Here is a 19455-nt window from a genome sequence, read left to right as displayed (position 1 = left end):
TTCCTTTAGTTCTTTGAACATCTTTAAAATGGCTGATTTAAACTTTTTATCTAGTAAGTCCAATATCTCCACTTCCTCAGAGACATTTTCTATTGACTTTCTATGTGTAGGCCGTACTTTCTTCTTTCTTTGCATTCCTCTTAATGCTTTGTTTCAAAAACTGGATGTTTTAAATGATACAATGTGATAGCTATAGAAATCAGATTACCCCACATCTCAGTTTGTTGTTGTTGCTGTGTGTTATCATTTATTTGCTTAGTGACTTTTGTGAAGTCACTTTTTTTATATTGTGTGGCCACTGACATTTCTTAGTTAGCTAGTGGTCAACTAATGATTGAACAGAGATTTCCTGAGGTTCTGAGTCTTTGCGTAGGACCTGTGTGTGTGTTGAGGAAGGCTGCCTCAGAACTGGCATGGGAGGATAGGAATAGGGCAATATGAAATGCTATAAAGCCTGTTGTTTTTACAGAGATTTAGCCGGTGTTCTTGAATAGCCACTTTCTCGAAAGATTTTGGTTACTTCCAGAATTCTTTGTTTAGTGGAGTGAAATTCCTCCCACAAAAAAATGAAAACGAAAAGTTCACATGAGACCCACAACATTATTAAGAAGGTCAAATTTGAAGGAAACTCATCAGCTTTCTGAAGCATATTTTCCTGGTGGTTCTCCTAATTTGGTCTTTGCTCAACTGTTCTTAATTGTAGACTCATTTGCCATCTATATTGACTGAAAATTTTCAAAACAGTGAAGACCTGGTTTCTTTTTGTTTAATTGTCCTTCCTTTAGTATCTCTCTGTTTTCTTATATTTTAGTATAATTAACTAGAGGAAACCAAAAGGCAAGTCAACATTTTGCTTAAAATTTCCATAGATTACTCAACTTATTAGGCACATTTTTTACTTTCCAAGTTACTGCACACAAGTGTTGTCTTTCTAACACTACATAATAAGTATATTCTTTTCTTCACTTTCCAATAACATTTACCTCATTTTACTGCAGGTCTTCACCCTCCAGCTTTATCAAAGACCATGAGGCTTCTATTAACAATTTCTTCAAGGTACTTCAGGCTTATATTTAATACTCTCCCTGAAGCCCACTCTCTGGATTTAAAGCCACACCTACATTTTAGGTTTTAATACAGCAGCATTCCTCTGATACATACCAAAATCTGTATTATTTACCTTTTACTATTTAACAAATTATCTTGAAAATTTAAAACAACAAACATTATCTCACATTTTTTCTGAGCGAGAAATCTGAAAGTGGCTCAGCTGGATGTTTCTGGCACAGTTTTTCACTTGGCAGCAAAGGGTCAGGAAGGGTTGCAGTCACCTGGGATTTGATTGTTCTGGAGTATCTTCTTCCAGTTTCACTCATTTGGCTTTTACAGGAGACTTCAGTTCATCTCCTTATGAGCCTCACCATAGGGTTGCGCACAGTATGGCTTACTCCAGAGTCAGTAATGAGAGACAGAGAAAGAGAGAGAAATGCGAGGATGGAATAGGGATGGGGGCAGGGAGGAGGCAACGAACATCAATATTCAGGAGTATCCAAGATAGAAACCACTTACAAATATAACCTAATATCAGAAATGAGGTACACTTCTGTGGTATGCTATTAATCACACATACCACCCCTGGTACAATGTAAAAGGAACTATACAGCAGTAGGAAACCAGGACGTGGAAATCATTGAGGACATTCTTGATACTGGCTACCCCAAATAGCATGTTAAACTTTTGAATTAGTTAAATTTGACAAATGATGGGTCTAGATCTTTAGTAACTCATTTGCTTTTGTAATTATGACAGTTTGTACATGTAATTTAGAAGACTCATTAGTTAATTAGCAGCTGAGTAGCATTTTTACTTTATTTTTTAATTTATTTTTTGCCAAGTCCTTTGGTCCCACACATAGACTTCTTCCCCAATATAAAGGGAGAAAAACAGTAGGTAAATAGAATAGAATAGCGATACCTATTCTGCTTTAAACTTACCTCTAAACTCAATTCTAAAGTATAGCCCCATTTATATATTATGAGTCTGATTATATTTTTGTTCTTTTTGGAAATTTTAATTATTTCGAATTTATAAGGTGACAGTCAATTAATTGCAGGACAGTTAACCAAAATACCTAGAAGTACATTCATTCAGTATCTCCCTTTAACACATAAGGTAAAGCAAAATTAGATTTGAAAAAAGATGGAGAAGAATGCTCACAGAAACCTTCAAAGATTCTTGGAGGTAATAATCAAGAAATGGTATAAACTGGAATCCTTATGGGCAACCTGGAAATGTTTGGTTTTGGTAAATCACTTTAGTTAGGTAACGTGCTAATCTTATTTATTCTAACCAAAAACCACATGGGCTTAGATATTATGTCCTTCTTATTTTCTCAGTTAGTTAATACTTTTATATTTGCCTTAATATTTTTACTTATTTGACATCTTGTGATTTAAATAAAATATAATTGCTCAGTTTGCATCTTTTTGTTTCTCTTGTTATTTATACTATAACTTAAGAGCTAATGTTTACCACACTGATAAAATATCAAGTATTTTATCTGCAATCTCATATAACCTTAAAATATGCTGTGATCAAGCCCTATTATGATGATCAAGATTCTGTAATCATTTATGAACAGAGAAACTAAAACATGGAGTAGATATATAACTAGCCTAAGTTCATAAATATGGCTAAGATTCCAACCTATAATCTAAGCCTATTTTTTTTCCAGTACCCCCAAACCAATACTGCCTCTTTCCCCTGCTGGGTCAAAGAATAAAGGTAAAAGCTGAAATGCTACCTTTTAAAAATAAGCCCACAGCCCCTTTTCTCAGACATTTCTTCAGAATTTAAAATTCTTTATTTTGAAAGAGGTAATGTAATGGAGATATTTATTATGTAACATCTCCAGCCATTTCAAAACAGTACCCTGTGACCAAATATATTGATATTTCTGCAGGGACCATAAATAGATTCATGTTCTTAGGTCACATTTTGCTACCAAATGTGGTGGTGATCATAGTGAGGTGTTTGTTGCCTCTTCTCACCTCCAAATAGTATGTTTTCAAACCTGAATCAGGGGTCTGTAACAATAAATGCTAGTTAAAAGACTTGCCTTCAGATGCCTTAGGCAAGTTCTCTAGCTAATACTGAACCCCCAAAATAAAGAGACTTGACCCTTCAGTCTCAAACAGCCCGGCACCAGTGCAGACCTATTCATGTAACAGTGATCTGCCTGGGTCAGAGTTGAGGCATGTAAGGAACGAAGAATTAGTCTCAAGAAGTAGGACTACGTCTGAGAGGAAGAAGTAGGGAGCCTAACCAAGTATGCTTAGTTATCCTTTCCAGCCTATCAGCCATTCTACCTCTGAAGGTAGCAGAGTAAATGAAAGTATCGGGTTGAGGCCAGAAGTGTATGTGAAAATCCACCACCAACCCCACTCTCCAATACCAAAACTCTATCATTATTACATGCTGTGTTTATAACTGGTCTGTCCTTATTCTGCACCCCTCACTATAAAATCGTCTCTTTTGACCTATTGTACAGGTTTTAAGTAGAATTGTATATCACTGCCAGTCATTATAGTTGTACCTGATCAACATGTTTGGGGATCAAGGATTAATTAAGACCCTTAATAGTGATATTGCCATTTTTATAGGAGAATCTCAGTAGATGCTTACTGAAACATTTAGGAGTGAAATGTCATGATTCTATAATTTATTTTTAGTGGTTCTGCAAACCAAAAAAAGTTAAAGTGAATGTGACAGAATACTAACAATTCTTGAATCTTGATCAAGGCTGGCTGTGTGATTTCTGTTCTTTATTTTTTCTGATTGAAATTTCTCAATATAAAAAGTTGAGAAAGGAAAAAAAGTCCTTGATGATCACATTCAGGCTGTATAGGAAATGCATATTTGACAGAATTGAATAATTAATAGTAATTAACAGTTATGAGAGTTTAGATGTTTTTAAATAGTTAATGCATGCACTTAGTATATTAAGTTAAAAATTGACTACTTATATATACAATTTATATTCACATACTAAAGTGTTTTAATATCAGGTTGAATATATTTAAATTAAAACTCTAAAATTAAGAAATAGAACTGAACTTTCTATGTCTAATTCTGTATCTAAATTTTAGTTTGTGAACAAAAATGTTTATTTTTAAGAAATGATTAAATATGCCAAGTTTGGAGTTGATATATTGTTATAATAGTAATTAAATCTGCAAAGTTTCTATTGCTAAGTGCTAGAAACCATTGGCAATTACGGGCTGGCACTAAAAAGACTTCTGAAATCATTAATTTGTAATAAAAATACATAAGTTTAAATATCAGTATTTCACATTTCAGTTTTTAATGGTTATTATATTTGTTTCTTCTCTAGATCTTCCTCAGAACTGTGATCCTAACATTCCCCTAGTTGCTCAGGAATTAATGAAAAAGATGATACGTCAGTTTGCAATTGAGTATATTTCAAAAAGTGGTAAAATTCAAGAGAATAGAAATGGTTCAATTGGACCAAGTCTAATATGTAAAAGTATCCAAATGAATCAAGCAGAAAACTCCCTTCAGGAAGAACAGGAAGGCCCCTTAGACCTCACTGTGAATCGAATGCAAGAACAAAACACTCAGCAAGGTAAGACTTTGTGTTTGTGTAGTATACAGTTTTATGTTTAATATTCTTAAATATGTGTAACTTTATAGAGAAATTTTGGAGATAACATTTTTTGTAATTAGCCTGTGTAATATGGACTAGCAAGAAGCGTTAAATTCGAGCTTTTGTATTGCATTCGACTTTTGTTTATAAAAGAAGAAATTTCAGTTGCTCTCAGTCTCTTTTCACAATAAAGTGTATGGTGAGAGAGTCCTCACAAGCAACTGAAAAGCAAAGTATACAAGTACAAAAATGTATACGATGAAAAATTGTTTTTAAAATGTACAGCTGAGAACATAAGCACTTGCTGTTCAGTTTTTTACACTTAGGTGAAAAATAAAAAATACATGATTTATCTTCAATTGTTGATGTAACTGGAGAAAGAGAGAAGCTAATACATGTGATAAATATAATGTGATCATGTAATTAACTATATAGATATCCATTTTTCATAAGAGCCTGAATGATGAGGGCTATATTGGATTTATCTAACAGTTAATTGAAGGAAGACCCATAATTTATCAGAGGAAAGGAGGGGGGGAGCCTTTTAAGTGCTTGTAGAGGATGCCAAATAAGTGTCTGACTCAAAAAGATAGAACAAGTAGCTTTTGTTAACACAAGTTAGGGAAATTATTGTCAGTCCTTGAAGCCAGAAAGATATCAGCATTAAGTTTTATCTCAGAAGAGAGTGTGGTCGTTAGGGCTATAAAGAAAAGTAGTCATTGTTTAAAGAAAATAGTCTGTTCAGTGTGTAAGACAGATTAAAATTGAGAGGGAGCTGAAATATGGAAATAATTTTCTTTAATATTGTATCAGTGTGTGTAGAAAGTGTCAAAAATGACTATAGTATAAAGCTTAAGAAAAAATATATCAGTACATAAAGTTTGGAAATTAGAAAGCATAGAATTTAAAAATTGATTTTGTTTGTTTTGCTTTTCCATGTTTCACACCCTCTTGTATCTCTGGTGCTTTGTGGAAGGCAGTTCAGTGTTCTAAAAAGACTAAAACATAGGCTTTGGTATCTGAAAGACTTTGGTTGAAATCCCAGATCTGTTCTTTTAAGTTACTTGAATAAGTAATTTTACCTATTGGAACTTTAATTTCCTCATTGTTATTTGGCAATAATAATAAACTCATTGGAGCAATGTGAAAGTTAAATAAGGAACCAACTCATGAAAGATACCCAAACACTAGTTACTCTACTTTCTACCTCCTGTTTCTTATCACCACAGAAGAGGAGCCTTAGAAGAAGCAGGATAGTGATCTGTGAATTTTTGTATGGCTGTACACTTAAAGTAGAACTGAACTTTGTCTGAATGGCCCAATGAGTAGAATTAGAGTCACTGGCTAGAAGTTAGATAGAAATAGATTTCAGGTCCATAAAGGAAAGAATATTTCTAAGGATCAGACAGTTCTTAAAGTGGAAAAGGGCCAATGATTTCCTGTTTGCCTTATTTAGGGGTATTCAAAAGCATTAGATGAGTGATAAGATAGATGAAATTTTAAAAGTTAAATTTAAGTTGTCATTCTCTGATTCTATGAACTTAAGTGATAAGGTAGACCCAAGCATATGTAGAAAACAAGTAATATAAATTATTTAAATTATTGTGATATCCTAGGAAAAGTACACAAATATGTATGTGAACATCCTGAGGTGAAAAGAGTAGTGATAGTGATCTAAATCCATATTTCCTTCTTCTTGATGATTTTAATTTTGGGGGATGAGTTTTATCATATGTGATCTTAGTGTTCTTACTTGAGGATAGGAATCATTTAGTCTAGTGTGTCTTGTAGAGAACAAAAGAGAAAGTGGTAATGAGGCTAAAAAGTTAGGTAGGGACCAGATTATGAGAAAGTCATGTAGGATATATTAAGGGTTTTTTCTTAGGGCCACAAAAAGCTGCTATATTGCTTTAAGCACAGAGTAATAAAATCAGATTTTTCTTCTGTGATACAGATTGGTAGGCTTTAACTATGCCTACTTGCATACCGAATTTTTTAAATAAAAAATTGAGCACATACCCTGTGATGCATTTTTGTGTGTTTGTATATTTATCATACTAATACCTTATATGTACTCGTTTTTCCACAAATTAAATTTCTTAAGATTGAAATAAAGATGTTATAAACAATTTTTAAATGCCTTGCTAATCATGATCACTGTCAGTATCTTATTACATAATAAATACTTTGTGAGAGTATCATTAGTAATGATAGAGGTATATATCCATATCTCAAATGGTTTTCTTAAGAATTTAAAAAACTTTAGCCTGATTTCATTGTTCTTACCTTATAGTATAATCGAAAAAGTGCAATTACTAGTGGAAGCAATGTTCTGCCTTTGTTATTTGCTACTGCTTACATTTTTCATATTATTCTCTAGAATTTTTTAACAGTAATTTAAATCAGTTGTTCATTTTGTGAGTTACTTTATTTAAAGTAGATAATGTAATCCGTAATCCAATAGATAATCTCATAACAAATAATGTAAATAATTTGTGGATAGTCTAACCTATAAATCTATAAATTATCAACCCCAAATAGTTTTGATAATCTATAAATTATCAACCCCAACAGATAATTCCTATCATTCACTGACTATTTTAAAGAATAGCAAACAAATATTGGTATAATCTTTATACCAAAACTAGACAAAGCTAGCAAAAGAAAGAAAAGTTTACAAACCAGTCTTACAAACCTGGGTGCAAAAGTCCTAAATAAATATTAGCAAATCGAATATAGTGAAATATAAAAGCATGATAAATAATGACTAGGGAGGCACAGATGATTCTTTTTTCTTTTTTTTAAATCCTCACCCGAGGATATTTTTTCCATTGCTCTTCAGAGAGAGTGGAAGGGGGGGGGGAGAGAGAGAGAGAAACATCAACGTGAGAGAGACACATTGATTGGTTGCCTCCCACACGATCCCCTACTGGCGGGAGGAGCCTGCAAGCTAAGTATGTGCCCTTGGCTGGAATCTAACCTGGGACCCTTCATACCTTGGTGGATGCTCCAACCACTGAGCCAAACCTGCTAGGGTGAGGCACAGATGATTCTGCATTTGAAAAACCTTTAGGATTTCCCACAGCACACGAGAGAGGGAGGGGGGGAGGGAGGGGGGGAGGGAGGGGAAAGAAAGAGAGAGAGAGAGAGAGAGAGAAAGAAGAAAGAAATCAGTATTATTATAGACACAGAGAAAAACATTCTACAAAAGCTGACACATTTATGATAAAAAATGCTTATCAAACAAAGAATATATATAACCACTTTCACTACCAGAAACATCATAACCTAATGATTTAAAGTAATGGAGAAGACAAAACGCACACTATCACCACTTTTTAACATTTTATGAGAGGTCCTGACTCATAACATGATGAGAAAAATAGAAGTATGAAATTAAGCAATATTAAGCAGTAGGTTATAAGGAAAGAATGAGCAAAATTGTGGTTGCTTATAAGCAATATGATTGTGCATTTTGAAAATATAAAAGAATATTTAGGTAAACTTTTAGAACTGATGAAAAAGTTCAGAAAAGATACTCCTCAATAAGATCAGTATATATTACTACATATCAGCACTCACCCAATTAGAAAATCCAGTTGTAAAAAAAACTTATCTACAATAGCAACAAAGGCAGGTAAAACATTAAAACACTAATGTTTTTATGAACATTAAGAATGAAACTAATAAACTGTTTTAAGACCTTATGGAGAACATTATAAAACTATTGAAGGGCAATAAAAGGAAGACTCCCAAAATGAGTGGTCATATTTTAAATAAATGGGAAGACTAAAAAATGGCAGTTCGTTTTTAATATACTTACAAATTCATTGTAATTCCAGTCAAAATTCTGACAAGTTTTATTGTGAAAAATGACTTGCCAAGCCTAAAGTTTATGAGCAATACTTAAAGAGCCAAGAAATAACTAAGTCAGAGGTGGTGAGGGACTTGCTATATAGCATATCAAGACTTAGTGCAGTAATTAAAACACAATGCCACTGGCCATATATAAATCAGTAGCACAGATTAGAAAGTTCAGAAACATCCAAATATTAGTGGGAACTTGGTATAAGACAAATGTCACTATAAATTAGGGAAGGATGGCCTATTCAATAAATGGTTTTGGGGCAACTGGCCCACATGGAACAAAAAATAAAAATAGATTTCTTGCCTCACACCACTCACTAAAGTAATTCTAGTTTAAAGGGCTAAATGTGAAAAGAAAAACTGAAAGTTAGAAAAGATTTAGGACGGTATCTTAATGAACTCAAAATAAGGAAGAATTTCTTAAGATGCAAAATTACCAGTCCATACAACAATTCTATAAATTTGACTATACTGAAATGTAAAACTAAGTAGTATAAAAGTGGGAACGGAGTGCAAGTTCAAGCCTCAAATTGGAAGACAGTATTTACAACTGATATAACTGGCACCATTCACCTAACAAAATGATAGCCAATGAGAAAAACGTAGCTTCGTAGAAAAATAGGCAAAAAAAGGTGTCATAAGATAACAGATTAATCAAATAACCAGAGAAAAATGTGCTCAAAAAATTATCCTGCCCAGTCTATCCAATATACAGTTCTTTTGTTCTATAGTATAAGAGATGGTAATTCAACCTAACTTGCAAAAATTTTTGTTTGACCGCTCTGACAATTAAGCTCATATTTCTGAAACATCTCTTTATATTTTTTCTGTCTGCAACAGTGTTTTACTTTATAGTACGGCAAATATTTGTAGAAATTATTATATCTCCAAACTTCTGTTTTCCATGCTAACCTTTAGTGTTTTTCCCCATCTGCAACAATATGAGAAAGTTTATTTCTTTTACTTACTAGTGCTATAAATATTTGTTGAAATTATTGTCTCTCTAAACCTGTTTTCCATGCAAATCTTTTAGCTTTGTTAATTCTTCATAAGTCAGTTTCCATATTTCTCATTTTCCTTGCCCTTTCACAAACTCTAAATTCACTTAAAATATAGGTGCCCTGTGGGAAACATTTTCATTTGCCCCTCCATTCTACTTTCTAACAAGATGTTTCAGTATTAAATACATTTCTTTTTGTACTTTCATTTCTGCAGATTTGTATAAATACTCTGAACTTCAGAAACTGGGAGTAAGTCAGTCATACATTGCTTGTACAAATGATTCTTTTTTGTCCTGGCACGCTAAGTTAAAAAACAGGTAGAAATACCATTGGCATATCCAAAAAAATTTTTTAATTTCAGTTTTAATCTGGGGCCAAAGTAAAAACTCCTAAATTTCAAAGCACAGGAAGAATTTGCAACTTTATCATTAGGGACCTTTATCATTATCATGACAACCATGAAGAATTTACCAATCCTATACCAAACAAGATCAAATGTGGACAGAGATAAAACAGCAGCACTTCACTGGTCTTGTTGGTGTCGTTTTTTGCCATGAAATTCAGTGAATATCCTGGTAAAACTTCATTATAGTAAATTTCTCACTTCATAGTAATTGTTTTTGTGCTTATCTCCCCACTGTAATCTACCCTTGAGAGCAGGAACCAGTCTGTTCACTTGTAACCCCAGTGTATGTATGATGTATGACATACTGGATTTATTGGATTAAAAATTTTCACTGTTTGCAAATGCTGCTGACAACCAACATGATATTTGATCATTGGGTTTCTGATTTTTTAGCACTGAAATTTTTTTATTTTAAACATTTTGGTTGGAAAACACCCTGAAATATCATTATATTTTCTTAAACAACATGTCATGATGAAGATTAATTATTGCACTGTCTTGTAATGACTTGACATTTTTAGAATTATTTTCCCTTAATCTAATTGGCAACAGATAAGTAAAAATTTTTTAAGAATTGTTACTTTACACTGCTATGGCTGTAATATGCCAGTCATTTTCTAGGCACAAAGGAAACAATAGAGAACAAGGTAGAAAATGTTCCTGCCCTCATGGAACTTATCTTCTACTGGGGTAGACAAGGAAAAGATAAACAAATTAAAAAAAAAAAATTTCACAAGGTGATAAGATCTATAATGGAAATAAAAGAGAGCAACAGCAAGATTAATAATGGCAGGCGGAAAGATGGTCCTATGTTGGAATAAATGATCAAGCAAAGCCTCTAAGGTGATTTGTCCAGTCTGTAACCAGCAAACAGAAACAGTCTGTGTTCATTATTCAGAACATATTCAAATATACAGAAAAATACAGCATAATGAGCTTGTTCTTGTCGCCCGGAACTATCACATCCTTTCATACATTCTTGGAAGCAAGCACTAATAATACCTATTTATGCATCTGTAACCAAAACAGTTTTATGTGCTTTAAAAATGTATGTAAATGCATTATTGTTGATTTAGTCCTGCTACTTGCTTTTCTTACTCATTGGGTTAGCAAAAATTAAAAATCTCAACACTAGGTGTTGTTCAAGGATATAGGAAGTTTGGTAGTATCTGCTAAATTTCAAAGGTAAATACCCTGCTGCTGTCTGGCACTTCCACTTCTAGGTGTATATCTTAGAAAAATTCTATACACAAGAAAACATTTGGAAGAATTTTCATTTCAGCATTGTTTGTAATTGTGAAAAACTGAAGCAACCTAGGTACCTACCAATAGGTGAATGGTAAACAAATGTCAGTCCCTCCTTTTCTCTGTCTTCTACTTACTCTATATTGCCCTAGAGCATTTAGCATAAGTGCTTAGTTTTTATCCATCAAGTTAATTATTAACTTGTATTATTGGAAATATATACACTAAAAACAGTCTAGTTATGATATGATAACTCCATTGTGAAGGAGTGATGCTGATATATATAGTCACCATTCAGCTCAGCAGGAGCAAAACAATGCCCTTTATCCCCCACTCTTGATCTTCCTGTTTCTTAATCTTCCTTCCCAGGCTCTCTCCCCTTCTCATTGTTTTTGCTCTTCTAATTCCGACAGTCATAGGGCTCCCTTGTTACAGTTTTCCTGGTTCTTAAGCTACCTCTATGATGGAGAAAGGAATTATGATATCACAAAATTTTTAAAAAGTATAGATAATACTGCTAACAAAAACTGAGATTTTCTGTAGATAACTAAAATTTATCTAAAAATACTTTACTTGTGTATCTATGTATCTTGTATTCACTACATAAATGTTCATGATTAAAGAATTTTACTGTGTGGCAGAAATATGTTGAAGGAGTGTATTTTCCATTTTCACTATGTAACAGACTAATGTGTTACTGTAGTTAGCAAGTACTTTTAGAACAAAACTTCTAAAATGGGCAAGCTAGGTAAGGAGAAGGGGCAATTGAAAAAAGATAAAAGCATTTCTCACCTGGATCACTGTTTAGAGTTCCTAAAGAAATGGAATCAGGAGTATAGGCCTGATTTGGGTAGCTTTCTTAAAGATGGAACCGGGCTTATTCTAAAGTTCATCCTCAAGATTAAAATTAGAGATAACTGGGGCCGTGTGTGGCTGTCAACCCAGCAGTCAAGGAGTGGTCCAAAAAAGACAAGAATACCTTTATTGCCCTAGCTCAGAAGCTGTAGCCTAATTTGCATAGTTAATGTAGAGAGAGTGGGTTTCTTGCACCTCTTTATTTCTGGTTTGTGGAATAATTAACTTTAAATAGACTGTATTAAAAGTCTAGAAGAGTTTAGAATTGGAGATTTTTTATTAATTCATTCTGTAACATTGACTAGAAACAACAGACCTATAGGAAGTGTGTTTTACATGCTACAAACATAAGCAAAATCAAAACTAGTGAATTGAATGATAAATCTGAATATGGATTAGGTAATCCTTTTTGAAGGAGGTAGTCTTATAAGATCTTGAAATAGTAAAATTTTAATTGCTGAAGAAGAGAAATGAGATAGTAAAAGAGAAAACAACATTTCTTTTTTTCTTTAAAATTTAGTAGGTTATAGCACTCTACTATTTGTGAAATAAAAATTAAAAAGTTAAGATCTCTGACCCTGAGGAATTTAGTCTCATGGAAGAAAAAGATATGTGAGTCAGTAATTGCATGAGAGTGTCCTAAGTGTTATAGGATACTGTTGACTATAGGGAGACAGTCATCAGCCTCCACTTGGGATCTCGATCTTTAAAGATGAGTAGGAGTTTGACATGTTAAAAAGGTGGAGGGAGGGAACCATCCACTGCAGTTTGAGAGACCAGACATCACATTGCATGTCTGAGGAACTAACTACAAGTAAGATACGCAGGACGTGTGAGTCAGAGACTAAGCATAAAATTGGGTTGGATGGATAAACCAGGGCAAGATACTTCATTTAACAGTTTTTTAAGGTACCATATACTTTGTTTACCTGTCCATTCTCCCCTTTTACCATTTTTATCTAGGCATTCTAACCTCTAGCCATACTGAATTTCTTCCAGTTCTTCAAAATTCTATTCAGCAAATATTTATTGAGCACATGCAGTGTGCCAGGCACTATTCTAGGCAGTGGGATACATCAGTGAATAAAATATCATGGTCTCTGCCTTCACATAGCTTATAGTCTGGTGGCTAATCCTGGTAAGTATATAAGCAACTAGAACACAGTAATATAGGTGAGTGTTGCAGGAATGGGAACCTCGAATAATGACGGTCAGCCAGGTCCAAGTTGTGCCTGAGTGACTGAATGATGAGTAAGACTTGGTGAGTTAGGATGAGGGGATAGGAGGAGGAGAGGATTGGGAGTCTTCTAGGCAGAGGAAACTAACTGAAAGCCCACAAATGATAAGTAGTTTAGCACTGTCCCACCCATAGCCTCTGTAGTCCATTCTTCCCGCAGCAGATTGATGCTTTAAAAACAAGTTAAACGCCGGCTGGGTGGCTCAGTCGGTTGGAGCGTTGTCCCATACACCAAAAGGTTGTGGATTCCATTCCCAGTAGGGCACATACCTTGGTTGGGGGTTTGATCCCCGATCAGGGATTGTATGGGAGGCAACTAATTGATGTTTCTCACATCGATGTTTCTCTCTCTCTCTCTCCCTCTCCCCCCCTTCCTCTCTTTCTAAAGTCAATAAAAACATATACTCAGGTAAGGATTTAAAAAGAAAATTATGTCAATCTTATGCTCAGAGTTCTTCCGTGGTTTCCTGTTTCTCTCAAAATAAAATTCAGATTTCTTAACCATGGCTTACAAGGGCCAGTGTGGTCTGACTTCCGGCATTTTTCTCGTCTCACTCAGCCAGACTTACTCTACTCCAGCCACCCTGGCCTGTTTGCTGCTCCACAAACATTCCAGATATGATTTCATATAACAGCCTTTCCACAAACTTCCTTCTAGAAGCTTTCCCCCAGGTAATCTGCCTGGTTGGTACCCTACTTTGTTCAAGACAAAGAGGCCATCACTGATAACACTCAACAAATTAGCAACCTCTTCAGCCTACTTTCCATATTCTATCTGCTTTCTCTGCTTTGTTTTTTTAAGGATTCCTTATCAATCAGAAATATGTTGGGTGGTGATGCTGGTGGTGTACGACTTATCTCACTAGATCCTAAGCACCACGAGAATAGGTACTTTGTATGCCATTTTTACTGCTGCTCTCTAAATTCTTAAATTCGTGCTTTGCACATAGTAAGCACTCAATAAAATTATTATTGAATTATACATAGTAGCTTATGGGTGGGACATGTTCTTAATTTTTTCATCGTCGTATCTTTCCAAGGCACTTAAGTGTTAAGTAGATTTGTATGATAACAGTAAAGCCCACTTGATTTTTTAAAAAAACTCAGTATTTTTGAGTATATTTTTAAACATATTTTTTATTCCTTTCTTACAGCTTAAATTTTTAATCTTTAGCTGTCAGGAAAAATATACTAGTAGTATTTATTGATGTGTTTTAAATTCATAGTTTATTTTTATTCTTCTTGATCTTGAAGTTTTTTGCCAGGTTAACAATATGTCTGAATTGTTGAAGTCTTATTTATGTAAATTCAGTATTATAATAGTAATTAAAATAACTATATTTTAATAACAAATACTTAGGCAATTGTTTTCTAACAGGTATTTTTCCTAAAGTGTTATATTGTTGTAAGTTATATCTTCATTCAATCACAGATATAACCATGATGTATTACATGGGCAGTGACTCAACTGTTATACATTTCAGTTGTTTAAAATAGTAAAATTTTGTCCTGTAATTTCTAAAAACACATTGTTTACACAGAGTCATAGTTTGCCTAAAGTATATGTTCCACATAGTGCTAGTCCTAGTAAATGCTAATTATTGTCCTCTTATTTGTTATCATATTTTCTGTGTTCTCTCTTGTGCAACTTATATCATTTCTACTTTCCCAGAGCATCATCTTGGCAACCTTAAATAGAAACTGTCACGGATGAACAGTCAAATGGCTGTTTATTGCAAACAGTGGGAAAGGTGACCAGGGGTTGATTTTAAACAGGTTTTATGTTATAGCCTGTTTGTTTCTTTAATCTGTCACAAATATAAAGTTTTTTCTCTTGCAAAAATTATAGGGGATGGAGTGTTAGATCTCTCTACAAAGAAAACCAGCATAAAATCTGAAGAGTCATCCATATGTGATCCTTCTTCTGAAAATTCAGTGGCTGGGTAAGCAATATCCAGGAAATATAATTTAATATTAATATAAAATTATCTCTGCAGAGAAATCTTAATGCTACTCTGAGTAGATTGACATGTACAGTTTCCTCCAGAGGCTTTGTCACTCATAAATGTTTGTCTCTCATACCTTCCATCTTGTCCTTTCTCTTTCTTTTTTATTCTTTCTGTTAAAGAAAAGTTATCAGAACAATCACCAAACTTTAGTTCATGTTACTAAAATGAACTATCAACTTAACCATAGAATACAAACTAAGAAGCAGGACAAGTAAAGAGAATTTTAAATTCAGTATTCAGGAGTCAGATTTAAGGGAAATATGTAATTTTACTATTTAATTTTTTAAAACAATAAATTTTTAAAATATTATACTTAATAATTCCTATAGTTTATAGTGTTTATATTTTTTTCCATTGTGCTTTAGGTGTGGTGGCAGACTTTAATATATCTTATAATCACCACAAAAAGTCCTTTTTTCCTTTGATTGAAATCTGTCATTAAATTAATAGATAATTAGTAATGAAATGCTGTTCTGTTAGATTTTTGGATTTTTTGGTAACTTTTGCATCTTCCCATTAACAAACTACACAGGAAACTTTTTTGTCACATTTAAATCTTAGAGGTAGAGTATAATTTTGTTTAAACTAAAGCTGTAGTAGCTTTTGAATCATGAGGTATAGTAAGCTATTTGTTTGAGAAACTTTGAAATTACAATGATACATTTGAAATAGAAATAACATTTATAATATCTAAAATTATTTTACCCAAATATAACTTATCTGCTTGTTTCAAATTGTAAGTTTTTGTCTAGAGAAAAATTGGTCTTGTGGAAATATGGGATGTTTGTGTTTGGAAATATTCTTACTGCTACAAATTTCCTTTAAAGGGGTTGACTCTTTTATTACTTGTTTAGCGGTAACGTCACGTTTCTACTAACAAAAACTCCTTTAGGATTTGGGTATTTTTTTAATAATGGAACTCTAATTGTACAAGTAAAAAATCTAAGTGTTGCTCTGCAAGCATCTGTCAGAGGAATAGCAACATCATGAGAATATTTTTACAAATACTGAGTTAGGATTTTATGTTCTTGGAAGGTCTGCCTGTTGAGGCCACCGTATGATTGACACATTGTCCTACCTGGACTATAGCGTTTGCTTTGATAAGGCGTAACTACTACATCTCACAGACTTAAAAGAGTATAAGCAGTGATGTTACCTAAGCAAGGAGTATAATAAAGGAGTGGACCCTCCCCTTCCATAGCTGTGTGAGAGTCTCTCATGCATCAGTTTACCATCGTTTCATTCCATCCATCCAGGAGACTACACAGAAACAGAGAGGACTATGTGGAAAGAAGTGCTGAGTTTGCAGATGGTTTGCTCTCAAAAGCTTTGAAAGACATTCAGTCTGGAGCACTGGACATAAATAAAGCAGGCATACTTTATGGCATACCTCAAAAAACTTTACTTCTCCACTTAGAAGCCTTACCAGCAGGGAAGCCTGCATCTTTTAAAAACAAAACTCGAGATTTCAATGATAGTTATTCATATAAAGACAGTAAAGAAACTTGTGCAGTGCTGCAAAAAGTAGCCTTGTGGGCAAGAGCTCAAGCAGAGCGCACAGAAAAAAGTAAACTCAATCTACTTGAAACCTCAGAATTAAAATTCCCAACAGCTTCCAGTTACCTCCATCAGTTAACTCTACAGAAAATGGTTACTCAATTTAAAGAAAAAAATGAAAACCTACAATATGAAACTTCACATCCTACTGTACAATTAAAAATTCCTCAGCTACGAGTAAGTTCTGTTTCAAAACCACAACCTGATGGTCCTGGTCTGCTGGATGTTATGTATCAAGTTTCCAAAACCTCTCCAGTCCTAGAAGGATCAGCTCTCCAAAAACTGAAAAATATACTCCCTAAACAGAACAAAATAGAATGTTCTGGGCCCGTAACTCACGCAAGCATTGACTCTTATTTTCTACATGGGGACCTCTCTCCTTTGTGTCTTAATTCTAAAAATGGAACAGTTGATGGAACCTCTGAAAATACTGAAGATGGATTGGATCGAAAAGATAATAAGCAGCCCAGGAAAAAACGTGGCCGTTATCGGCAATATGATCATGAAATAATGGAAGAGGCTATTGCAATGGTAATGAGTGGAAAAATGAGTGTTTCCAAAGCACAAGGAATTTATGGGGTACCTCACAGCACTTTAGAATACAAGGTAAAAGAAAGATCTGGAACACTGAAGACTCCTCCGAAGAAGAAACTCCGATTACCAGACACTGGGTTATATAATATGGCAGATTCAGGGACTGGCAGCTGCAAAAACAGCAGCAAGCCTGTGTAGATTACTTGTTAGGAAAATGTTTGTGTATGCGTGTGTGTATGTGTGTTTGCGTGTGTGTATGTGCACAGGTGTGTATTTGTATGTCTATATACACACATGTGGGAATTACAGATGCTCACTCTGACAGGAGACATGAAATTTTACAGTTCAAAAACCACTTACATGCCTTTTGAAAAAAGTTTTATTCAGGGTTTTCACTGTGGACAGATGATATAGTTGCTTACTTCTGATAGTTTGTATTTAATCCTTGTATAAATAGGTGAAAAAGATTCAGGTTTTCTTTAGTAGTCAATAGCATAAAGCATTGTGGGAAAACAAGTAATTGTCAAGTGAAACATTTTTATTGGTGAAAGACCACTCCAGCCATTCAGTTGAACCATCTTATAATGGAAATATGATATTAATAGTTTGTAAACATTTTAACATAACATACTTACAGTTATTGTAAGTACGTCAACCAACCAATCAAAGTTTAAATAGACAGCTATCTCCATACTAAGAAAAATTAATATATACAGTATTAGTACACTACAGTGCATTATATGAAATATGAAATGCACTCAAGTGCATCCACCAGGAATAGAAAAGAAAACCTTAAATGATATGTATAATGAAATTTAATATTTATCATTTAATAGTTGATTTAGCAGGACTCTGGGGTTTATAAGGTATATGCTTTTAAAAAAAACTGACACATAGTTGACCCCAGCAGCTATAGAATTCTTTAATATAAGGTGGAATACTAGGAACAAAAAGTAATTTAAATTTAATTATTAAAATAATTTAATTTTGTTTTTTATTTGAAAAATAAGCTAATTTGTAAGGTTAGAAAAGAAAGTTGGAATGCAGCTTAGAGCATGTTTATAATGTGCACAGAAAAAGCTTGAAAATGATAATTTTGGTTTAAATGTGCTGGTTAGTTGATGTTATGACTACTTTAAATTTTAAGGATTGTGACACACTCCTACTATTGAAAAACCTCAGTGTAACTTTAATATATTTGCTGCTGTGACATTTCAAAACATTTTCAGTTTATCAAAATGAATTACAGATTTCATTTTGGTGGGCGAAACATTATCATTTTGCTAATAACCAAATTTGCAGTTTGTTCAGGGTCTTGAATAGATTTACAAATATTTAACACTGAAGCTGTTTTGAACTTTCAGTAATGTAAACTCTCTACTAAATGGGTAGTTAGAAGCTGGGCAGTGCATTTTAACTTTTACCAGACTCATAAGAGAGACCAGTAATTTTTATATAGCAGTTTTAAAATGTGGTTCAGAGTATCCATGTTGGATTTATGGAGTATGCAGTTTTAGTAGTAAAATATTGTAAAGCATGTGCCTCCATATAAAGAATGGGGATTTGCTTCATATAGTCAAAATTCTCTGAGTGCCCCTTTTCTCTGTTAAAATTCAGGTTTTAATCATTTTTCTAAGCCAGTTTTCCTAAATCCAAAAGCTGAATTTAAAAAAAATAAGTGCACCTTGTCAAATACTTGTGTTTTTACACTTGTGTTTGTGTGTATCTAATAATCACATATACATGTAATACTAAAGAGATTTTCAGCTATTACATTTAAAAACTGCTTACATATGATTAAAGAAACTGAAGAGTAGAAAGCTAAAGTAGTTATTTGGTCTCTTAGATATATACTGAACCCTCTTCAGCTATTAATGTTACCTGCATAGTAGGGTATGAATCCTCTTGCTCTTTTCTTTTCCAAGAAAGTATACATAATAGATTACAAAACAGCAGATGTCAGGGTCATCTTTCTTTTTAAAGAATTAAGCCATATTTTGTGAGGGCCAGAACTTGGATTATTTAATATATTACCCCTCCCCCCCATTAAAAAACAAAGTTAAAGATAAAGTAAATGT

General features: G+C 33.6%; 1 protein-coding gene across 7 annotated transcripts in view; it reads left to right on the top strand.

The window, feature by feature from the left end:
- The window catches only part of LCORL (ligand dependent nuclear receptor corepressor like), a 106250-nt gene that overhangs the window by 61954 nt on the left and 24841 nt on the right, over nt 1–19455 (top strand). For 3 of the 7 annotated variants that reach the window (XM_081119141.1, XM_081119140.1, XM_081119144.1), the window contains exons 5-6: nt 4394–4645; nt 15127–15220. In XM_081119141.1, coding sequence (XP_080975267.1) covers nt 4394–4645; nt 15127–15220 — 346 coding nt within the window. Of the gene's footprint in view, nt 1–4393; nt 4646–15126; nt 15221–16542; nt 17668–19455 lie in introns of those variants that run through there. The other 4 variants (XM_081119142.1, XM_081119143.1, XM_081119146.1 and 1 more) reach the window with 3 other exon arrangements.

The sequence above is a fragment of the Miniopterus schreibersii genome (genome assembly GCF_964146895.1).
Source record: "Miniopterus schreibersii genome assembly, chromosome: 1".
Classification (NCBI taxonomy): domain Eukaryota; kingdom Metazoa; phylum Chordata; class Mammalia; order Chiroptera; family Miniopteridae; genus Miniopterus; species Miniopterus schreibersii.
This window is presented reverse-complemented; position numbering and strand designations above follow the sequence as displayed.